This window comes from Mustela nigripes, chromosome 2 (genome assembly GCF_022355385.1).
Source record: "Mustela nigripes isolate SB6536 chromosome 2, MUSNIG.SB6536, whole genome shotgun sequence".
NCBI classification, from domain to species: Eukaryota; Metazoa; Chordata; class Mammalia; order Carnivora; family Mustelidae; genus Mustela; species Mustela nigripes.
This window is the reverse complement of record NC_081558.1, coordinates 64,492,416-64,517,595: the sequence shown is the minus strand read 5'-3', so window position 1 is coordinate 64,517,595 and position 25,180 is coordinate 64,492,416. Positions and strand designations below refer to the sequence as shown.

The following is a 25,180-nucleotide window of genomic DNA, read 5'->3' as shown; positions in this document are numbered from 1 at the left end:
GGGCTCTGAGAAATGTGTGGCTTTTCTTCAGCATTTTATTTGTGCTTCTATTTTTAATGGAGACAGAAAGGGGGACTAATGCGACTCTCATGGCTTGTATTATTAAATGTTGATTGATGGCTTATAATGTACTATACAGGATATATGTTAACTCTGCGGAATGACAGACTCTGGGAGAAGTCATGCCCCAGTTGTCCCCCACTCCTAATACCAGGCAGAGGAGGACAGCCTTTATAGACTTAATCTGCTTTTCATCCCATTTGACAAGGTACCAGGAGGAAATTTTTTAAGAGGTCATCTGTATCATAGTGCCCGTCCTGGACCTAAGTAGTTTCTCCATACAGTTGGTGCAGAGAAATAAGATGCAGTCGGTGCTTTGTTCCTGCTGCTTTCACGCTCAGTGACCAAGACTAGCTGTGTAGGAGAGGATTAGAACTTGCGCTCCTCTCTTTGGACGGGCTGAGGGGTGGTGGGACCAGGCGGCCGATAGAAAATACCCAGGCACACATATTAGCGAGTGAGCATGCGACTTGTTAGAGAATAAAGAAGCAGACCTTTGAGCATATATGCAATGCCTTCATTAGGTACCACCGGCACTTACAAAATGTGGGAACTGAATCCCAGGGAACCCTGGCAGAAGGATACAGTATATGGATTGTATTGCTTCCCTAATATTTGTATATTCACAGTATTTGAAAACTGCCTTCATTTTCCTGTGTGGGAAAAACTCTTGCTACCTGTATTACTTGATCTCAGATCCATAGCTGATGATTCAGTCTGTCCTTCAGTTAAAGGAGTTTTGCTTTTCTAATGTTATACTATTTACCTACCAGTGTACTACTGTGACTTGAATCATTCTTTTATTGTTGTTGGATATAAACTTATCCTGTACCAATGTATTTATTAACACTTGTATTTTATTATTGAGCATATCAATAAAAATATTAAAAAATAACACATTGTTTTTTACCAACTCTATAGCACTTTTGTGTGTTCTTTCAGCACCATAATGTATATTTATGTATAGAAAAGATAGGTATTTTTCTGAGAATAGTAAATGTCCACACATGGCGTGAGTTTGTACTTTTTTTCTTTTTTTTTTTTTTTTTTTTTTTTTTTTCTGGTGGAAGATGTCTTTTAGCCTCTGCTCTTATATTTCTGCTGCAAGCCTCTTTGATTGTAGATTCAAACTGACAGAGGCTGGGTGATGCAAGAGATTTTGAAGAAGCAATGAGACCACTCCGATGGGCTGGTGCCGTCAGTTTCCCCTCCTGATCAACTGCTGAATTGATCCCCACCTCCCCCCGCCCACTGTATTCTCTGAACCAGAAATGCTGCAGCGGTTTCCTTAGCAAAAGCAGAAACAAATCAAAACCTTAGAGTCTGCCCGAACCTTTGCAGACTAAAGACATTTCTGTCCCAAATCACATGACCAAAGAACCTATAGTCAAGTTACACCGTTTTATGTATTTTGCGTAAGTGCATCCCCAGCATAAACACGTGGATGTCAGGAAATCTGGCAAGGATAAATACTTGTCATGAGGACGTGCTTTATTTTGTCCTTTCTATCATATGTCTTTCCAGCCCTGGTGCCTTTTTATTCCAGCCTGGAGTTCACAACAGAGCCCCTCGTAAAACAACGAACTTGGTTTCAGGGGACCTGTGTGATGCTTGTTAGATTAGCCATGTTTACCAAGAACCCTAAAAATCCTAGGATGGCCATATTTGAGGAGGGAGGTTCAGGCATTGCTTTAGTCACATGTATAGGAGACTTAGTTGAGTTTTTAGTGAGAAACACTATTAGTCATTGGGAATTTTTTTTTAACATCATAAATTTTAATGTCACTAGTAGAAAAAAGCTTTCCCATCAAATGATCTCTTACATAAGAGAAAGCAGGCTTAATGGCTTAATGTCGGTTCATTTGTCATAGTTTTTAATCATAGCATAGGTTTTTTTCATAAAACTTCTTTAAAAATACGATTTGGTTCATTCTTCTTCAAAACAGTGAACCTACTATCAATCACATGGCTGATATGTGAATTAAAACAAAATAATCTATCCCCAGTGCAAAATAAATAAATACAAAAATGGATCCAGTCCCAATACTGTAAATGGTCAGTAGCGAACCAAAGCATCAGTTCAAGACAATTTTACATTTTGGAAAGAATTGCCTGATAAAAAATTAAAATAATATTAAATATTTATATGTAATTGATGGGAAAATTTCTGAAAGACAGTGCTGATTCTAACCATGCATTATGATGACTTACTGATGGAGTTTGTGAACAAGGTGTGATCATCAGCCACACCTGGGATTCCTGCATTTAGATAGCTCGGTTTCTCTTAATAGTAGAAATTATTGTTGATGTGGTTCTAAAACAGACTTTTTATTGCAAATTGGCTATTAAGTCCTTTATGTCTGTTCTATCTGTAATTATGATTCGTAATACCTGTCTGTCTATGTTTGTACAGATTTCTCCTTATAAGGAATTATAGAAAAGAACTCAGAAGGCTTTTTTCTTTTTTTCTTTTTTTGAGACACGGCAGTGGCTGTGACGCAAACTTACTGATAAGGAAATGTTTCCTAAGCGTTTAAAAATAAACCTGTAGAGAAAATAAGAGGTATGATCTAGGGGAAAGTAACTTGCTTAATGTTAATATTCATGAAGCCAAGTTTTAGTACTAGATGTTTCTCATGACCTCCCATTGACTTCTGAAGTTTAATTCACCTTAAAGGGCAATTATTTTTCTGACAGGTTTAATTTTTTTTTTTTTAACCATTTAAGAAAAAAAAAATCTGCTCCTGGCTTTCATTTTCCTTTACTTAATAACCTCTATGCAAAATGGAAACCAGACAGAGATTCTTAAATCTGGCCCTAAATTATTATATTTTTTCCCCAACAGGAATCAATTCATTTACAGCTTTCCAGTTTTCCCAGCCTGCAAGAGGATGATAAATCTAGGAAAGATGACTCAGAAAGAGAAAAAGAAAAGGATAAAAACAAAGATAAAACCTCTGAAAAACCCAAGATCAGAATGTTATCAAAAGGTGAATGTAAACATGTTTCCTTAACTTACTGAATTTGGACAGATAAATGGTCACACAGTACATCCTAGATTTACACACATATTCACCTGACACCAAACTTTGCATATACTTCTATATGTGTGTGTGTGTGTGTGTGTGTGTGTGTGTAAAAGATGTTAACTCTATTTTCTTTCTGTTCATGCTGTCATTACTTGTGTATCCAGAAAGGTTAATTTTAGGATCACTAATCTCTTTGGATTTTTATTCAGGTCTTTCTTCCATTTTCAATGATAAATTTGTACAAATGACTGAGTATAAATCTGCTTTTAATTCAGGTTTATTAGTCCCATTAACTTGGGCTGATGAACAGTAATGATACCCAGTTTTATATCTTAATTTCCATGTTTATCATAAAAGACAGACAGTAGATTAGCAATTCACAGCCGATAAGTGATGTCGTCCCCAAAGCCCAGATGTATATACATCAATGTCAATGGAGTACATGATTAACATTGTATCTGCCACAAACAGATTTGGTCTCCACAACCCACAGAACCACCACATCATGTCTCACCTGAAAAAAATACACTTCTACTCCAATAAAATTTTTCCAAGGGGGAAAAAAGAAGCTATACCTTCTAAAACCGGAAGCCCGTAGTCCAGACTTTTCAAATTGTGGCCATACATACAATTGTACAATTGTACAGTTGTACAAAAATAAAACAAACAAAAAAGGAAACAAGTGTTAAAACTAAGTTAAGTTGAAAGGAAGAATACTACGAATAAATTGCATTGCAGTAGACTTTTTTTAAAAAAAATATTTGAGAAAGAACAGGGCATCCGATCAGCTGAGGAATGATGACTGCTTATATTATGCTCTGTAACCATGTATCTGCTTATAATGATTCTCTCTGCTACTGAATGTCTAAAACCCAAGGTGTGACGCAAATTAAAGAAGTGCAGGTTCCTAAGATGGCTTTAGAAATTAAGCTTTAGCCAGCATCAGAAAATGTGAAAGACTCAGAAATGTTTAGTCCTCACCTGTGTTTTGTACTGATGAATATTTAGACAGTCTTATCACAGAACTTTCATTTTTTGCCTTCTCTGTTTTAAGAGAAAAAGGGTTTCCTGGAATCTCAAACTCTTGAGAGCTCTCTCTGTGGGTTGGTAGGACCTGTCACGTGGAGGCCCAGCCTTGCTGATTGACAGCAGGGCACGAACATGTAACATTCCACCCCACCCACCTCCTACCCAACCATGCCCACATCCCCTTCTGTGACAGCGGGATCTTTCCACGTTCACGATCTACTGGGTTGCTCCATCTCGAATCTGGTTTTCATTCCAGTGTTACACTGCCAATTCGCTAGTTTTGAAACGTGTGCCTTCATGCCGATAGCTTCACCTAAAATTTACCCAGCAGGAGGAAAACCTTTTCCACCCCACTTCCCCACCTGCATCCCTGACCATCACCTCCTGCTGTCTGTTTCAGATTGCAGCCAAGAGTACACGGATGCTACTGGCATAGACTTGCATGAGTTTCTGATTAACACATTAAAGAATAATTCCAGGTAAATTATTAAATAAACCTCATATTTTTAGAAGAGTCAAGTAGAATATTGCAAAGTCATGAGTCTGAGCATGTCTAAGTATAGAGTTGTACAGTGAAGGCACCTTTTCTAATATCTTAAACTATCTTTTACGTATATATAGTAGTTTGCATGTTTACTGTGTATAGATAGTCTTAGTTCCTGGGTAGTTACCCGATGAATAAATTAGAGTTTGCAGGGCCTGCTTTCCTGGTCACAAAGGGATACTGATAAAGGGGAGAAATATAGAGAATGAAAGTTGAGGTCAAATAAACTGATCATTCTCTACTGCAGTTCTCTATTTACTGGGGCTTGACTTTGCTCCAGGTTCCTATTAATTTAAAATAAACAATGCATTTGATAGGTCTGATGAGTTTGACACCTATGTATCTTAATTAACATTAAAACTGCAGAAATTTCAAAGTTACAAAATACTTAAATGAGATGAGAAGTAATCTTCAGTAGAAAGAAACCACGTGCATATGGACAGCCTCCTCTAGAGAAGAGTTAGGTAAAGATGTTTCACCACATACACTTAACCAATCTTTTTCAGGCGTGCAAATGAACTTTTTAGGTCTTTGGGAGTAGCAAGTGCCTCAACCCTTTTCATTTTAACATTTATTTTGCAGGGACAGGATGATACTCTTGAAAATGGAGCAGGAAATTATTGATTTCATTGGTGACAACAAGTATGTTACACTGCAGTGCTGATTAATTTATACGATGTGCCTTAGTTTGGTATTTGGGTTTAATTATTCATTCTGGAAAGATTTAGGGATAGATAAAACATTATTTAATATGTTTGCCGATTTGTTAAATGGAGATGCTATTAGGATTAGAAGCTATATATTGATGGGAATTGTTGCTTGGACCATGTGTGCTCCTGCTTGTTAAATTCCTGACAAAATGGCTATAAACAGGGGGCCGCTGATTAGCATAGAGTAGCTGTGACAAGAAGCAACCCTTTTCATTTTTATTATAGTTTTTTAATGGGCTCCAGCTGGCTTCAGTCAGTTATGCCTGGCCATAATTATGCTGCTTTCAGTGTAAACCATGTAATGACACATCTCCAGATAGACATCTGCAGTCACATACTATGTCATATCATTTGTCCCCAGCCTAGCTCCGTTGATAAGGTATCATGGACTACAACAGGATACTCTCCAACAGACATTAAGTTCTCTTTGCTGCGAGAAATGTGCAACTGGGAAACAAAGATACTTAGTGTAGCTTAACCGATAAATCCATCATAAGTGGAAGATTGTCTAGAAATGAGGATATGACGTGTGATGGCACAGATGAGATAAGCTTCATGGTTTGGACGACAAAGGAATGGGTTTGTGTGCATACATATAGACAGTCCTACAGGCCAGAAACACAAATGCTGATAGCACTGTTTCTTGTATTCCTTTCCAGTAATCATTATAAAAAGTTCCCTCAGATGTCATCCTATCAGAGGATGCTTGTCCATCGGGTGGCGGCTTACTTTGGGCTGGATCACAATGTGGATCAAACAGGGAAATCTGTTATCATCAACAAGACCAGCAACACAAGAATGTAAGCCTATCACCGTATTTCTTTAGAATTTTCTTTTTCTCTTATGGATTCATTTATGAGAGCATGTTATAAAATTCAAAGTACATGACATTTAAAATGTGCAGTGTTATTTATCTCTTGCACTTATCAGCTGTGTGTGGCATTTTTCTGCAGAAGATTATCTGAAGACCAGGAAAGTTTATAAAATCTGGGCTGTAAAGTGGGTTTATTCCTGGATCTCTTACATAGCTCCTGAAACATAATTTTCTTTCCTCCATCAATACTGTAGGTGATTACAGGAAAAAAAAAAAAAAAGGCATGGGACATTTTATGTCAAAGTATAACTCAAATTAAAAAAAATAGATATCTGAAAACAGCAATGACATATACAGGATAATTATCCTTTTCTTTTCTTTTTCTGGTTTGTAGAACCTGTCTTACTGTGGTTTCTAGAGTAACAAAGAGCTCTGCACCCAGAGTCAGAAATCCTGCTCCTTAAGTCCCAATTCTTTTACTTACTCTCTGTGTGACTTGAAACAAGTCAGTTAACATCTGCTATTTCCGTTTTGTTTTGCTGTTGTTGTTTTACCTGTAAAAGGAGAATTTTGAGTTATATATCTAAGTTCTAGGTCTAAAAAGAAGATGTTTATTTGGTTTTGCTCCTTAAAATAATTGTTTGCTTCTATCTTAGTATCTTTTCACATCCTGATGAGTCACCAAAAGCAAATGAGAGGTCATTTGCTTTGGAAATTTGGACCTAGCTCTTTTAAAGGCACAAATGCTTTGATCATAGTGCAAACCACTTTGATAGCAAATACATGCTATACTGAAAAACTGTCCCAATGCAAAGCATTCTTTTAAAACATTTGTGCATTGTAATTTCTTTTTCCATAGTGGTCTTGGTCAGTTGTGTAAATTGCATGGGTTTTAGGACTGCTGTGCTAGTGAACGGAGCATTGGTGTCTAGCAGAGCAGTGTTTCAAACCCTTTATTTTCTGCTCACCAGCTTGCAGTCAAGGCTGGATACGTAGAGCTAGAGATGAAGCTCTTTCTCTTCTCAAGGCTCGGTCTGTGTTCACCAAAACCACAGTGAAGGTTGTAGTGGAGAGAACACAGACTGAGATATCTGGCATGGAGCTGGGCTGTCATCTCAGGGACACTGAGCTCTTCGCTTCTCTGGGCTTCCAGTTATTTATTTATCTGCAGGAGAGTTTGAAGTGATATTGATGATATTTAAGGGCCCTCGAAGCTTCGGAATTATTGGGTTCCATGGATGCATTCTACGGTGCTGGCAAAAATACGTTTTAAAATTTATCAACCTTCCACTTTATCTGATTGCTGGCACATGTACTTCCTATTTTCAACTGTCACAGGAATGAAAGGTCACTGTCTTTTAATCCTTTCTATGTCCCCTCTCCATCAAGCATTCCTCACTGTTGCTGTTGTTGGTTTTCATTCTGCATTCTGGTTTCTTTTATGACTTACAGATACTGTAAGTACAGGGACACACTGACTGCAAAATAGACCAGCAATGGACAATTTCTTTTCTCATTTGTTTTTCTCCTCTTTTTCTTTTTAGGCCATAACAGACATCGAAAAGCCCATAGATCAAGCATGTTGTTTGATATAGGCTCAACTAGAAGAGATAGTGCATTGATTTTTAATTCACATTAATTTTGCGATCACGTGGTCACATTATTAGCGCACATGTTTGATACCTGTTTCTGGGTAGAGTGGTTTTTGAGAAAATTAAGCACCATGTAAAGATGCTCGGGAAACTTTGAGTGATGGTTCTAAATTTGCAATGTCCAGGATAGTAGCCACTAGCTGCATATTGCTATTGACATTTTGGCTTAAGTTAATTAAATTTAAATAAGATTTAAGCTTCAAAATTCAGTTCCTTGGTCAGGCTAGGCATGTTTCAAGTGCTCATATGAGACAGAACGTACGTAGAATATTGCCATTGTTTCAGAAAGTTCTATTGAGCAGCTCTTGTTTGAACTTGTGGAATTCTTGCAAGTTTCCAAATACTGCTGAAGGATATAATCTATCCCTTAAAATTTTCATTTTCTGGCTAACAGGTATAATATTATCCTGTTATTAGACTTCACTTCCAGGAGAACACTAGCTTTTTGTTTGTTTGTTTGTTTGTTTTTCGTTTTCCAAATAACCAGTTTTAAATAGGGGCTTCCTATTTATGCCTTCTGGAAGAGCCAGAGAGGGCACGTGCAGAGAACACTTCCAGTGTAGTTGCTACAATGGAAGGGCCTGGACTGGCTCTGTCTCTTCTTCATGCCTGTCCTTGCATCCATTGTTTCTGCCCTGCTCTGTGAGTCAGGCCATGCCTAAACAGAGGCAAATGACTGTAGATCATAGACTTTTCAGGCATTTCCTGAAGAGTTGAGTTTATTAATGTTCAACCCAGAGCTGTCAAGTCCTGCTCTTCTGTCCCAGCCACCTTCCTGACCATTGGAATGGCTGTTCACACCCTCAGAACATGAATCACTGTTGGCAGTTTTAGCAAAGGAGCATGGTTGTTCAGTAGAAAGTTGTACGTTTAAGAGCATTTTACAAGTTAAAAGTTTGTGACCATGTTCTTTTGGATTTGAAGTTTGAAATGGAACATTCTGTTCAGAACATGTTGTTTAGGTCTTGGGTGTCTTCATTCTCAATGGCTCTCCGAAAATTTCAAGAGTCGCACTCTCAGCGTTTGGCATGTGATGGCCATGGGGACAACAGTAACATATTATAATAGATATATTATCACATGGAAATGTTTCCATTTATATGAAGGAGGGAGGCGGAGGTGGGAAGTCCTCAGATGGCTCCTCATAGCTTTTGTGTTTTGGAACTACCTTTGCGGGGGATAGAGTTTGATGCTACTTTAGTGCAAAGGCATGAAAGTGCATATCTTAAATGGCACCGTAGCTGTGAGAAATGCAGAAAAATGCAGCTGGAGTGTCCTCCACAAAATGAACTGTCCTTCACAAAAATGAACTGAAGGGCTGACAGAGAGAAAGCATGTTTTAATATAATTTTTAAGTTTTCTTCTTCAGTGACATTCATTCTCTCATATGGATGTCTCTCAGCAACAAAATGGCTGGAATTTGTTTCCCAGAATCCTTGCTTTTCTAGATTATAAACAGTTCAAGTAATTATACAATGTGACTTGAGAATATTAAGTTTTGGCCCAAGAGAGAATAGTTTCACATGAGGTTCAAACATTTCCTCATGACAATACCCTGTGAGGATTATATCTGTGTGTGTATAATTTACTTTCCTCTAGTATCTTCTCTAATATCCTCAGATAAAATATATGTGTCCTTCATGATGGAAAAAAATTTGTTCAAGGACTGACTTTTCAATTACTTAAGTGATATAAGAGTGTTACCTACTTATTTTTCATTGCACTGGATACTTTACCTCTTATTTCATGTATATTATTTCATTTAATCCTGAAAACATATTTACAACCTAAGTAATTAGAGCCTTATTTTACAGAAGCAGAGAATGAGGCACATACTCAAGGTTCCGTTTGGGGTTTAGAGAGATGCAATGATTAGCATGGCTGGGATCCAAGTGCGTTTGTTAAATGCCGAGAACAATTTTCTTAAATAACCTAACTCTCTAAGAGCAAAAATACCCAGAACATCTTGAGCAAGCTCCTCAACAAGGTTCTCTGGACTGGTTGGGAATTCCACCTCTTTGAAGTTTTTTTGCTGTCTGATCAGGAGCAATGAGTGGGCCCAAGGGGAAGGGGAGATATTTTTGAAGATGAACTCCATGGTATTGGTAAATAATGTATACTTCCCACAATTTGATAGATCTTCCTGCATTCTCTGCGTTTATCACTATCCTAAGATGTGATCTTTGGTAGGGGGGATGATTTTAATTCAATATCTCCCTTGCTTTACTCTACTCCAATCTTTTTTTCCCCTAAAAATAAAAAAGCTACACTTATCAATAATGTCAGTGTAGGATGTAAACCTACCTATTGTGTTATTAGGAAATTACTGCTACAGGCAAGCCAGGGATCCAAATCCATTGTTTCATGCCAGAGCTACAAGCACATTGGGTGGGGTTAAAGGATACAGTGGTCCAGAAGGAGTAGGAAATGCCAGCTCTGCTCCTGTGGGAGACATTCCAGGAAGGAGGCTTCCTCTGAGCAAACCTGGGTACTGTAGAGAGTTGACAAGGAAGTCACCTGACCCTCGAGCACCACAACCTTGTTGCTTCTCTGAGCTAGCCTGGGTAAGAGCAGTCTATGTCAGCTAGAGCCTCCCAGCACACCTGTTGGTCCACAAATTGGTTCTGAATAGCTGGGGATGCCCCTCATTAGAATCACTGCCTTTTGCTGAAATGACAAAAGGCAGTTTTTGAGCTGAGACCTACCCTGTTATGTCCTATCACTTTTAGTTTTTCCTCTTTCCCCTCAGTGTTGCCAGAAATACGTTTCACTCTGAAACACCTTTAAGTTTTCTTCTGTTGGAATTCTTTGTTAACTGTCAGATTAGTTAGGAGCACCAAATGAGCCCCTTGGGAATCCGGAAAGGGGTTGTATTATTTGGTACTGCAAGGGGTATTTAAAATGTACTTACTCTCTAGACTGTTGTCTTTTTTTTTTTTTTTAAAGGGTTGAGGCTAAAATTATGAACAATGATTCTATAAAAATATTTAAATATTACAAATATATGAATCTATTTTTACATAAGAATCTCTGGCCTTCTCTTTGTCTGTCTTTCTGATCTCCACTTTGTCTTTTGCTTATTTTTCTAGGTGTTTAGCCCAAAACAGCCCATTATTCTTTTTTTAGATGATTTTTCTTTTTCCACCTTTGTCTGCGCCTTTCTCTGTCTTAGAGAAAGGATATATGCTCAGGTTGTATCATCTAGAGGCTTGAAACCATCTCCTTGCATTAGTGTTTTCCAAAGGGCCAAAATCAGTCATAGGCAAATAGAGTCCCATGTGTATCTGAATATCTTTGCATATGTCAGAGTAACTGTTTAACTAGTTCCAGATAATTGTCATGTTAGAAGGTTGTCATCTTTTGAATATTTTCTCTTTTGACTTTGGCACCCGCCCACTGTCATTGCCTCAAATCCCCTACTCTTGGTGGAGTGCAGAGCAAAGAAGAAAATGACATCTCCCCTGGGAGAGAGAGCTCCCAGGCCTCAGAAACCATGAAATAAGAATAGCGACCCAAAGGCGGATATTTGGGCCTAGACCTTAAGAGACCACAATGCTTGGATTCCTGAGCAGTGTGAACCTGAGTAGTGATGACCATAGTTTGCTTGTTTCTTTGTTCCAGAAAGAATAATTAACTGAGCTAGCTATTTGGTAAATCACAAGAATGGTAGTTTCTCTTTGGTGAAGGCAGTTGAACCTAGTTGACTTTGTTGGGAATCCCTGGAGTGACAGATAAGTTTTGCACTAAGAAGTAGGACTGTGGGAACTTCCAGCCACCCAGCAGCAGACACGGAGAGGGGGGTTAGAGCCACAATGGACTCCTGTTCTGCTCAGTTTCCTGAAGAGCCCAAGGTTTAAAATGGGAATCATGCATTTTTGACTCTTGAGAATTTTACTCCCTGCAGGTGATCCAGGATATTTAGAACAAAACTAACTAACTAACTAACTAACCTAAACCCCAAGTTTTCCCTCCCACATGGATTCTATTTCTTTTCCTTTGGTGGAGCATGTGAATGGCACCGTCAGTTAACCCAGCAGCATCCCGATACTGCTTCTTGCTTAATGACCCTCTGAAGAAGATCAGGCATCAATTTATTTAAGTGCCTCTTGGAAATCTCTGAGTGGCTGGTTGGCATCTTGTTATTTCTAAACATGGTAAATTTACTCCGCATGTTTTGTAGGAATAGATTTGAAAAGCATCCGACTCGAAGCCAAAGATCAGAAACCTTAGAATCACATTGTTCTCAGCAAAGCTGAGAAGCTTTATTTACTGAACAGACAAGCTAGTCCTTTAATCAATACTCAGGCTCAAAGTAAGACTGACTTGTTAAGATTGGTCGAACTCTGTATCATTTCTCACAAATACTGTATTTTCTCATATAATTATTCTCAAATACCTCAAAAGATGCACCCTGTAGATGAGATAGGTAAGTCTCAAAAATATATCATGAGGAGAGAAAACAAATTTGCTGTGTTCCTTTCCCTACTTAAAGTTATTTATGGCCATGGAGTGTTGCATGGATGATTTCCCCCTTACTTTTGGATATCGAACATTCATGGTCTTTCCAGAACATTAGAATCTTTCATGTAACTTTCTCTTAAAAGAACTTTCCCATGGAGTGATGATTCTTTTATTAAATAACTAATACTCTATGTAGCTCACAATGTTTGAGGTAGATAAAGCTAGACCATTTCACAGGAGCAAAAACTGGGATTCGTGTTTTGATCTTACTCAGTCCACTCCCACAGAAGATTCAAGACTGTAATTTGCTGCTCCCGCCTCAGCCATGACCCTTCTCCTCAGGTCAAGGGAAACAAGCACTAACATGAATGAATCATTACTTCAAGAGGATGAAACAGCAAGAAGAAAACCAAACGCTATCCCTTGGTTTCCTTACAAAATCCTAATTTGCATTTCGTTATTTTTTTTAAGTTGTACAGGGAACTCAATGAAACGATGGTAATATCAGGGTAGAAATTAAAACTGTGATGTGAACAAAACTCCAGAACACACTAGATTAAAAACTGTCCTGGCATATGTAGAAGTAAGACAAAACCCAGTTCTCAGACAGTGTCAAGTGAAAAGGGTATCTTTGATGGTCAGCATCGTGCTTTGAACAAAAGAACTGTAGTCTATAGAACATGTCCATCTTCTGTTTATTGTTTACATAAGGAACCAGGGTATTTTTTATCAGGACTGTGTGTATGTATGTGTGTGTTCACACACTTGAGTGTGTGTGTTTGTGTGTAAATATATGATCTGTGTCGTACAGGTTGGGACAGCTGGAGAAGGGTTCACTGTACACACATATACCACATATGGTATTATCCCAAATGTACAATGGTGTGGGAGGAAGCAATGTTGCTAGAACTTGGTTGCTTCCCCTGTAGCTCTGCTTGCTGTAAGCAGCAGAGTGAGACCAAGTTGCAGAGTTCTCCCTTTCTTGCTTCTAGATCCACCTGTAGGGGTGTCAGTCACTTCAGCCCCTTGGGCCTCTTCAGGTGTACTTGAAGATGTGGGTCTGGCTGTATCTAATGAAGAGCTGGTCTTCTTTTTTTTTTTTAAGATTTTATTTATTTATTTGACAGACAAGAGATCACAAGTAGGCAGAGAAGTAGGCAGAGAGGGAGGGGGAAGCAGGCTCCCCGCTAAGCAGAGAGCCGGATGCAGGTCTTGATCCCAGGATCCTGAGACCATGATCTGAGCCAAAGGCTTAACCCACTGAGCCACCCAGGCACACTGGAGAGCTGGTCTTCTTGATGTAGTTCTTGTGTCTTGTTGGTCTGAGACTTCTGAGACTAGAGAGGCCATGGGCATGTTATCACAGCTTTAGGGAAGGTAGAGTTGGTCATACAGTAGAAAGAGAAGTTGTGGTGTACTGGTCGAAGGTGCCTGGTTTCCATTGAATCACATGCTTAAATTCTAGATTTTAATGATTGATACCAATCTTCAAACAATAAACTGGAAACTACCCCAAGACGTGCATGCGCTCCTGCTGTATTTTACCCCATAGCTGTAGTCCTTTCAACCTCCCAGGCTTTCTAGCTAACACAGCACTCCCAGGGGAACACAGCCCTTGCTTCCCACCACCCGCCTGCCCTCTAAACCAGGAAAATGAGAAAACAAAACAAACAGCATTTCTGTACACATACAAAAAATATTTAGTCATTCTCTCTCAGTTAAAGCACATGGATCACTCTGGACCTTCTCAGCAAGTAAGATACTATATTTGCATATGAGCATAAATGGAATGTTTTTATACACAGTGTTGTAATGTGTAAGCAAAAAGCTTTCTCATGCCAAGAAACAATAATCACATTCAGCAATTTCCAAAGAAAACATTACTTTCAGACAATTGTTACTGCTTCATTTGGAACTCATGAATCAAACCATTATTTAAATATTATAGTGCAGACTGGATTTATCCTAATTCAACTCAACACTAATGTAAATATTGGTTCAATATTCGTTGGGGTTACTGTTAGGTTGTGACCACTCAGAAAGATGCGAACAATGGTAATGATGGCTTATAACATCTGTGGAGTGCTTCACTGGCCTTGGGTTTGACACTTAACTTGCATTATCTTGTATCTCCTTGATCCTCCCAAGCACTTTAGGAATAGAATTATTATTGCCTTCCAATTTTACAACGAAACAACCAAACAACACCTTTGTTGCAAAAAGTACACATTTAGTAAAGTGCAGAGCTGAGAAAACACCACAATGCATGTTTTGAAAAAACAAACTTTTTTAGGGCCTCTTACCAGCGTTTATATGGGAGTTGTTTAAAACTTTGTTTAATTATTAAAACTACTGCTATGTTAAATTTAGTATGCTAGTTCACATCCATTTTATATAAAGCTATTGGATTATTCAAATGCATTGTGTTTTGGGGGAATGGAGCTTTGGTCATTGCATCTATTAATGCTACTGCCTTTTACTGTTCATGTAATACTGAAATGGAAGGATGGGGAATTTAAAGAAAGAAAAGTTCAGTGATAATCTAGTACCCCACCCCCTTTTAAATCTAGCCCTTTTAAAAAAAAACAAACTTTTTTTTTCATCTGTAGAAATTCTCGATTTGTAAGTAAACTTGTAGAAACATGTTGGTTTTGACAGGCTGTGGATCCTTCTGATGTGTGTACCTCTTTGGTATTGTTGGCAATATCATGCTCAGTACTGCTCAAAAATAGCCAAATTCACAAACACAGAATATAACCTTCTAGGTCTGAATGCATAGGATTTCTTTCTCTTTTTCAAATTTCATAATTTATCTTTTTTTTTCCCCCTCATCCTTCTTATCTTTTTTCTGTATCATTGTTATTTGGAATCTCCCTTTAAAGAGGACAAAAAAGTCTTGAGATTAAACACTGTTACTTAGTTATTATCATTAGAGTATCATTAGTAAATGCAAGTCTGTATACATTTTGATCTACAAGGACATAGCAATAAAAAGGATAATTTTTTTGACAAAATAAACAACCAAATATCCACTTTAGATCATAAAATAATAAAGAACATGAAAGAAAATATTCAAAAGATAAGAATATTTTATTTATGTATCTATTTATTTATTTTAAAGATTTTATTTATTTATTTGACAGATAGAGATCACAGGTAGGCAGAGGCAGGCAGAGAGAGAGGAGGAAGAAGGCTCCCTGCTGAGCAGAGAACCCAGTGCTGGACTCGATCCCAGGACCCTGAGATCATGACCTGAGCCGAAGGCAGAGGCTTTAACCCACTGAGCCACCCGGGCGCCCCAAGATAAGAATATTTTAATTGTCCACAATTCAATGATTATATACAAGCCCCTTGTAGGTTGTTGAATTGGTTTCATATATTTCTAAACCAATAGCATTTATTATGTTGTTATAAAATGCTATTTATTATAATAATCAAAATATATAAGAAGCTAGAAGTTAAAGTTGTCCATTACTTCACTATCCAGAGAAAACTATTGTCATTTTTCTTATTAATCATGATACTTTCAACATAAATGTGTTTACAATATATCCTTTTAGATCTCACTTTTCTGTTAGTCAGTAGCCTTGAATATCATTTTACAAATTTTACAAAACATTATACAAACAAAGCATATTGTATATGGAGCTATTTTAAGCTACTTAATCAGACCGCCATGGATTTCCACTGTTTTGCTTTCTTGAAAGATGACACCATATATATCCTTTTGTTACTATTTTCTTTGGCTTCATTCTTGGAAGTGGAATCTCTTTGTCAAAGTAGACTGACACTTTCAAGGCTCTTACTGCACATAGTCTGCTTTCAGGGTGCTGGCACCAATAAGAGGAGATGCCTTATAGAATGTTGTTGCCTTTGAGTATTATGCTTAATTTTGTTGTTGCTCATGAATAGCCTTATATTAAAGGAGGGTCAAGGTCAAGTCCCATGTTAGCTTGCATGTCTCTGTTATGTACATGGTACAATCGAGACAGAGAAGAATAAGATGAATTTTTCAAAGGCTGGAAAATTAAGAATGTGAGTTTGAAAGATGCTAATAAAGGAAGTTGGATACATAGCTCTGCATATATGGGCTTTGTAAGATATGGTCTCATTTAAGAGACAATGAAATGATATAAAATGACCAAATTGTAGGGGAAGTTGCAAAATACTTGAAGAAGAATGTAGGACTTTATTTTTTTTTTAATAAAAGACATCAGTTATAAATATTCTTTTTTAAAGATTTTATTTATTTATTTGACAGACAGAGATCACAAGTAGGCAGAGAGGCAGGCAGAGAGAGAGGAGGTAGCAGGCTCCCTGCAGAGCAGAGAGCCCGATGTGGGGCTCGATCCCTGGACCCTGGGATCACGACCTGAGCCGAAGGCAGAGGCTTTAACCCACTGAGCCACCCAGGCGCCCCAGTTATAAATATTTTAATTAAAAACTTAAAAGTGCTAAGGAAACAGTGCTTCTTAGGATAGCCTAATATGTTTGACTATTAAAATATTTTTGATAGATGTCTTACACCATCAAAATACTTTATCCTATTGTGCACAGAAACCTTTATTTAAGATGTTTATGGATATTGATGACTGTCTTTCAGTTATTCGACCTGAAATTCAAAGGCTTCCACTTGAGCCTGTCCATATTTAGTAGAATTGAAATTTTCATCTGTGTATATATGGGGAGATGGGGGGATTAGGCTTAACTATTTGGAAGAAAACTAATAAATTTGGTCTCAAGAAACTGGTGGTGATAATATTTCTAGATGAAAAAAGATTTTTATAATAATAGGAGTGTTCATTTATTTTAAACTCCAAGGGAGCAAAAAACCCTTAAGATTGTAACAGATTAACTATAAGAGAGAGTTTGAATGCATTACTCAGGGTTTCACTTAGCCACACTGCCTCTCAGTTCCTTGAGCTGAGTCTAATGAGGAACAATGAGGATGTAATTCCGATTTTTCAGAGGTTTGACTGGAGATACCAAGACACTGACTGGAAATGCCAGTACTGTTCACAACACACGAATGATGAGTTTTACAAGAAATACCTACTAAAAATTGTGCCTTCAGAAGAAGAAACTATCTTTCATCAAGAAGAAACATTAAATCTCTTTTCTCTGCTTCTTGATGCTGATAGAGAGAAAGCTAGAAATACTACCTCATGGAATAAAGTCTATCAGGAAAAAGCAATCAGACATGTCATGCATGACTATGAGATGTGTATGTAGTCAACTCTAGTTATCATTAATTGAATTAACACCATGACATTTTGCACCTTGGAGGAGTTTGTCTTAGAGTTACATCCTCATTTTGATACACTGAAAGTTATTCATTCCCATTTTAAATAAAGGTCCATAATATATTACTTTAGCTCCATTCATTTTATGACTAAGAAATAACATTGCTATGATGTTAAATTCCTGGTGAAAAGGCTTTTTAAAAGCTCTAATATAATGGTGCATTACCAGTAATTTGTAGTTCAATCACACGCAATACTTCATTTGTATACTTTAGTTTGCATGAGTTAAACTGCAAATTGCCCTTTAGCTCTAGAGTAATAGATAACTCTCGATAAAATCAACCTGGAACAATCTTACTAGTTTTTGTTGTTTTCCCCTTTTACACAAACTTTAAATGGTTATTTTGTATTCACTTAAAATATTTTTGGGAAATCATGAAGGGACTATTACTTTCAACTCTTAGGTTCTAAAGTCTGAAAAAAAAATTTAAACAAGATATTTTTGAAAAGCTGTTATGGAGAATGCATTTTGCATAATATGTATCAGAACAAAAAATACTTTTGCTCTGAATCACATTTACATTATTGATTAGGACAAGTTCCTTTGAGTATTCTTTTCTTATGAGATAGATGTATTTTTCTTAAATATGTCCTGCTATGAAAAACAAATAAGCCAGCACAATAAAGAAATGCAAATGAAATTTCAAAAATAATGTTTGAACAGCTCTTGTAGTTATAACACTTTAAATTGAGAAGTTCCAAAACTAAAAAAACAAAGCAAAACAAAACAAAACAAAAAAACACAAAAAACTGAGATTCTCATTTCTACCTCTTTTCACATAATGCTCTCAAATTTTAAAAACTTTTTTAAAGTAACACGAATCTTTCTTGTCAACTTGAACCAAAGCATTAATTTGATTTTTAAAGACCTTCCTCATGTTCTAAATTTGAATTTCTGATTCTATTAACCAAACTCTTTCTTGTTGTTTTATAATTTAAATATTTATGACTGCATATCTTAGTCAGTAACTCTTTGACCCATTCCTAAAATACAGTGATTCCTAAACATCTCTATTAAAATTTCATTCATTCATACATTGATTAATTTATTTATTCAACCAAATGCTTCCCATATTCCAGGCACCGTTCTAGGCACTAAGAATTAAGTATTTAAAAACCAAGGTCTCTATCAATATGGAGCTCACATTCACACCCTGGTTAGTATGTTGAAATCTCAAAGCAGTTTTCTTCTTAAAGAGGAAGTTAGTCTAAAGCAAATTCACCTTCTGCTCGTGAATCAAAAAGTTCAGATTTCCAGATCACTTTATGTCTAAATGAACAGCTACAGATGACGAGCAACAATTATAAGAAATAGATCCATAGACTTCTCAGCAAGCAAAGCATTTTATCTACTAGAATTCACCAGACTATGGAGTTTCAGTACATTCCAAGAGCCTTACTTAGCATTGAGGCAGTTACCATTTATATTTAAGCTGGTATCTCCATTTCACCCGCTACATTAAAAAAAAAAAGTAACATCTAAGTATTGGTGGAAAACGTCAGGAGGTTTTAAAAAATTCCTGGAGAATTGTTATCTTTTACAGTGGCCTGCCAGCACTCACTAACATAAGACTATCCAGTGGAATAAGAAGTGTGCTGTGGGCGTGTGACACATGAAACACGTTTAGTTTCTCCACTGGAAATGGCCTTTTTGCTGTAAAGTGCGAGTCTATTTTGTTCCTGTAGTGTTTTGATTTTCAAATGTCATATTTGCACTTGCGAATTGTTTGTTGTATCATATTTTACATTTTAATTTTGGTGGAAAACATCTCCATTGATCTTTCGGATGATGTCATGTGGGGTTTTTGTTCTTCATTGTGAGGCTGGAGGGCCTCTGGCCTGCTGTGTGCTTTGGAAGCAGAGAGACCGAATCACGTCTCGGCAAGGATGTGAATAGGCTGTTTGATGCCTGTGGCTTGCTGGGAAAATCTATAAACTTGGGAGTCAAAAGGTTCATGGAGGGATGTTTTCTTGATCTGTAAAAGAGGCATGAAATATTTGCTCCTCCTACATCGGCGTTCTATTGTTAAGGATTGAGTAAGACAATGATACCATTTTGCAAAAATTATACACAGTTCTGGAAGCGGTAACTGGTATTATTCCAATTTTCTGTTAATGTCTGCTCACCAATATCAGTATAATCTTGTGTATATGTATTTGAGAAAAGGATGCGACGCGTCAGGATTTCAGCTATACACTTAAAGGACTCCTTTGTTTTCAACATGCCGTTTGCTTATTTGGGAGCTTGAAGGAAACTATGAGTTTCCCTTAATTACTGGTCACCCATATTAAACAACAGACGCTGTGAAGTAGCTTTCCAATAACAGAATGCATAATGAACCCAGTAGAGATAGAAAACCCACTGGGCTTCAGAAGTAATACATCAGACATGACAGAAACGCTTTAATGAGAGTCATTAATTACAACTTCTTCTAAACCTGGGGCAAACATTTTAGCACTTCCTCTGGGGATGAACCCACGCCCAAGCCATTCATTGAGTTCTGTGGCATGCAGTGACGAGTGTGGGAAATTAACAAGAACATGGAGCTCTTTCCAGTAATAATACAAAATGATTAAGAGGACCTAAAAAAATCAATTGACTAATCAATAGTGTGTAACTGCTTGGAGCATTTTCCCCATGCTAATCAGCCATTACGTTGTTTAAACTAAATGTGTCCAGTTTCCCCAATTACTGAACTGATTTACAAGACATGGTCAAGGATGTCAGAGTCTACTGGAGCCAGATTCCAGGGCATTTGTCACTGAGAAAGATGGAAGGAATTAATAGATGACCATCTCTCACTATGGATTCTGATGGCTCTTGAGAGGCACGATATGACAGGAGCCGTCCTCATAGTCTGCAGACATTGGTGAATTAATATGGTCTGCCCAAGTTCTCCACATGTGCATTTGTTTGACATGTGCCTGTGAACCTGATTGAATTCAGGAGTGATGGAGTTCAAAATAATGAAAGAAAACATCTATACGCTATTCATGTTCAGGCCTTTAAAATGTTTTTTAAACTTCAGCCATGGTGAGAAACATTCAGCAAACAAGACTCTGAATTCCAAACAACAAAAGGTATTCTAACAAGACCTGTCAAGTGACACATGATTACCTACCTGTATAATGCCGGCAATTCTAGCATCAAAACCACATGTTACTTTTTTGTTTTGTTTTGCTTTGTTTTGTTTTAAGTTGAATGCCACTGTGGGGGAGAAAACAGCACTAAGAAAATAACTTTAAACAGGAGCGAAAACTTTTTTATTGATGTGTTTTACTTTGCTGGCAGACCAGAGCAAAGGTTTTGTGAACATTTAAAAGATGAAAAAGGTGAAGAATCCCAGAAGCGGTTTATCTTGAAGCGAGATAACTCTAGTATTGATAAAGAAGACAATCAGGTTGGTTCTCAAGTTTGAGAGTGGCTGACATTGTTGTTTTCGAAGGTGGGCTGACTTATGTTCTTGTCGTTCTGTTGTCCCCTTCTCCCTCCCCCAGCTCCCCCTGGCTTCTGATACTGACTGTCTCTTTCCAACCTCTTTGCCCCCTTGCCTCCCCCTTTGGCATTCATTGGGTAGCCAAGAGAACGTGTCCTGATTGCTTCAGCCATGGCTCTGTGTTGGGCTGCATGGGTGGTGCTTGGCGCAGTTCCCGCTGCATGTGTTGGGCGGGGTTGGGATGCCACCGGCCGGAGCTGTCGGGAAAAGCTTTGTCATCGCATTTCCAGATGTCTGTGTAACTATGGTAGTCCTTCCACTCCTACAGCTTTGTCCTTCAGTTGTGCACACATTGAGCTGGATTCTCAGTACGGACCGATGACCAACTGGTGTAGCTGTAAAGAACAAACCTTGTTATGGTGAGGACAGGTGGATTTTGCAACTCTCCTAAAATAAGTCTTCACAGAAAAGAATCGAGTTCATGTTTTAGTCTTCCCCCTCCTCCTTCCCATGTTCTACGTCCGTGTAAACTGTGTGCTTGTTTTGCATGAACTGTAGTGGAACTTTCTCCTTTTTGTGTATTATGCTTGTGACAAAACATTTACGTTGTCCTAGAGTAGCCTTATTCATGGTTCCTGGGCAAGGGTAGAGAGACCCTGCTCAACCTCTTCTCCAGATTGGGGGCGGGGAGTGGGATCCAGAGTGATGAGGAAGAAAACTTAATGAATGGCAAAAGAAACAAAGGTTCAACAATAATTAGAACAGCAGGGAGTTATACAATGCCATTACAATTACACTTTGTGTCTCTGACAATCAAAATAGATTTTTGAAAATAGACTTTGCTTTAGAATTCTTAAAGGTAAGACAATAGGCACCTCACTCAAGTTATTATTTTAATGACTCTCAGTGAGTCACTGGAAGCCAGTACATGCATCTCCGATATACTTTTTTTTTTTTTAAACCTGTTCATCATCTGTATCTCGTTTCTTCCTACCCCCACTGCCACCACCATCAAGCGACAAGTAGCTCCCATTGACTTTGAGCCACATGCCTGTGTTGTGTACTTAGTGGGCGTTTGTTGAATGGATGGATGAACGTGGTTAATGCAGAGAATTTTGTGAGGAATGGCAAGAAGACGATGGGAGGGTCATTGAGATGCAGGCAGCGGTGCAGAGGCGAGACTGAAGAACAGTCCTCATGCTGGGTTCTTTGGATTGTTACTTTAGGTCCCTTGGAATTGACCCTACTCAACCAACAGGCTTTTCAAACTTAGTTTCTACTTTCCAAGCAAAAACACAGAGCACAGGATCAAGTCAGTCATGGAGGAAAGAAGAAACACAAATTAGGACGTGGAGACGTCATGTCCACTATTTCCTTTCTGCCCATTATTTTCTCTGTTCCTTTGTTCTGTGTGTCTAGTGGCCAGGTTTTCAGAGCCATGTCTTCCCTTAGCCACTTTGAATTAGCCACTTCCTCAACATTCTGCCTTTGTCTAAGGACTCCAAAGCACACGGGTTAGCAAAGGAGACAGAGTCTATCACTGTGACCCACGTCATAGCTGAACTGGCGGAACACCTGAGGCACATCCAGGTGCTTTCGTTATGGAAACAGCTGTACTGCCGGCATCCAGTGGGGAAGGTAGAGGGAGCAGCACACACCTGCCATTGCATGTCAGGCACAGACACTGCGCACCACACACACCTGCACAGCCTCCTTAGGGACCAGAGGGAATGAGACTCTTCATGCTCCATTTATTTAAGTGAACATTTATTATTCTCGGCTGACAGTTGCTTAACTGCAGATTTCCAACAGCTCAACTTGGATAACCGTACTGATTTCTTTTTTCTGTTCAGCAAAACAGAATGCATCCATTTAGAGATGACAGACGAAGTAAATCAATTGAAGAGAGAGAAGAGGAATATCAGAGAGTGAGGGAGAGAATATTTGCACACGATGTGAGTAGTTGTTTTAATTGCCTCTTTAGTGCCGTCCTTCCCCAGACAGCAAGCTGGCAGGACTCAGGAAGCTGGAGCCAGGGACAAATCGAACCGAGCACACCAGAGGTGTTTCTGGAAGAGGACCTGGTTCAGGGAAGTGATGGAAAAGGAGCCAGGGGTTGTGTGCCTTCCTAGGATATGACCTCAGGGGGAATAGAGGTGTGATCCATCAGGGCCCAGTAAAACAGACCCTAAGTCCTCAGCAAGGTCGCCTGATTTGAAAAAAAATGCTTTCACATCCACATTAGCCCGCAGACAGCCAAGTGTTGTCTTTGTAACACTAACATTGTGCAGAAGAAAGACACATAAAGAAGAAAGAGGCTCTGTTAATCACATACATAAACATGGAATTTTCTGCATTCTTAGCAAGCACAAGCATTTTATTATATCAAAGTTAAATGGTAATACTCATCTTCTTCCCCCTCAGCTTCAGATCAAATTAGGTCTGTGAGCAGTTTATCACAAGGAGATAATCATGAAATGATTTCTTTTGTTCAAATCCCAGTGAAGAAAATGTGGTGGGGGATTTTTCTGTCCTCTTACCCACTGTGGCCAAAATAAAATGCTATTAAACTAAATAAGAATGAAAAAGTGATTTAAAACAGCTGAATTTAAATGCAGGAAAGCGAAAAGGGCAAGCCAGTGCACAGCTTCTCTATTCCATGAAATCATTTGGCAGCCTTACCTTTGCGAAAGTAGAGGTGGGAGCTCCTCTGTGCAGATCTTCTGTGGCTTTGCTGGGTTAGGTAGGCCGTCCTACCTCCCACCGTGATTTGGTCTGGAGGCCATTCCCAGGCTAGACTAGAGACCTAGACTCCACTGTTTAGCATGGACAAGGCCTTCTGCCCTTGGTGGTTTCAGGCCCAAGACAGTTTCCCGGGTCCTCCAGCTCCTGCTGGATCCTTCAGTAAAAAGCTGCAGAGGAAATCAGAATTCCACCAACAGTGCGTTTCTTTCATGTTGATACAGATTTCTGTTATCTCTTCTAGATTCTCGTTGCCTTTCTTAGATACAATGAAATAAAACTTTAATGATTGAAGGACCTGGCTCAGAGCTCTGGAGTTGGCAGAGTCTGAGAGAGGAAGCTGTTGAGGGATACTGTCCACATGCAGTTCTAGAAAATTCTATGGATGTGTGGGCTACTTGGGTTTTTCTTATGGTCAGAGTTATTGGTGGTGCAAAGCATAGTCTGACACCTGGTAGGCTTTAATTGTGTTTCCTGGATAAAAGGACGAAGTAAAGAGAGGCTCTGTTGTACCATGATAGTTTAGGGGTGTCCTGAGTGGACCGGGAGACAGCATGTTACTGTCCAATGAGCTTCATGGAGAGAGAGTTTTCTGAAGGTCAGTTTATTTGTTATGCTTTTTCTTTCTTTCTCTCTCCCCATCTATCCTTCCCCCTGCCTTACACACACACATACACATACACAATTTCCCTCTGATTTTCATTCTGGCAAGTCATAAAATATATAAATGAGTTGTGTTGAAAAGCAAATACTAATCACTTAGATAATAGACAAACATTATGCCCCCCCCACCCCGCAAAGCAGGGCCACATTGTAGACACTCAAGGGCTAGATTGCAGGAAAAGCATCCTTGATGCTTGCCTGTGAGGAGGAGGCTTCCTGTGCTGCTCCCACCCTTCATGTGCACAGAGAGGTCATCCCAGACATGGAGGAGTCAGCATGATTCCCTGTACACATCGCATTTCCCAACAGCCCTATTAAGGAGAACAACAGCAAGGAACCTGGGTCCCAGAATAAAGATTAGAGGCAAGCTGTTGTTTCAAGCATCCCTAGCTAACTGCTGAATTAACATTCTTTAAGACAGTGAAAGCAGATGAGTTGGTTTGGTTGAGCATTTGGCTCTTGATCTCAACTCAGGTCTTGATCTCAGGGCCCTGAATTTGAGCCCTTAATGCTGGGTGTGGAGCTTGCTAAAAAAAAAAAAAAAAAAAAAAAAAAAAGCAAAAGCAGACGGAAGCATGGGAAAACTTAAATGCCAAGCTATTGTTATGGCCTTTCCAGCTGATGGCATCATTTGGCAACCTTCTTCGGAAGGCTGTGGCTTCTTCCCCCTGCAGAGGTAGAATAGTGTGAGTTGCTGTGATGAACTCTTTTGTGGCCAGCATTTCTGGTGTTATTA

General features: G+C 38.6%; 1 protein-coding gene across 20 annotated transcripts in view; it reads left to right on the top strand.

Moving 5' to 3' along the window:
* ARPP21 (cAMP regulated phosphoprotein 21) overlaps window positions 1–25,180 on the top strand; it is a 154,751-nt gene that overhangs the window by 46,386 nt on the left and 83,185 nt on the right. For 14 of the 20 annotated variants that reach the window (XM_059390615.1, XM_059390602.1, XM_059390610.1 and 11 more), the window contains exons 6-11: window positions 2,906–3,050; window positions 4,519–4,597; window positions 5,245–5,304; window positions 6,032–6,172; window positions 20,895–21,003; window positions 22,893–22,994. In XM_059390615.1, the coding sequence (XP_059246598.1) occupies window positions 2,906–3,050; window positions 4,519–4,597; window positions 5,245–5,304; window positions 6,032–6,172; window positions 20,895–21,003; window positions 22,893–22,994 (636 nt within the window). The remainder of the gene's footprint in view (window positions 1–2,905; window positions 3,051–4,518; window positions 4,598–5,244; window positions 5,305–6,031; window positions 6,173–20,894; window positions 21,004–22,892; window positions 22,995–25,180) is intronic. The other 6 variants (XM_059390609.1, XM_059390607.1, XM_059390613.1 and 3 more) reach the window with 1 other exon arrangement.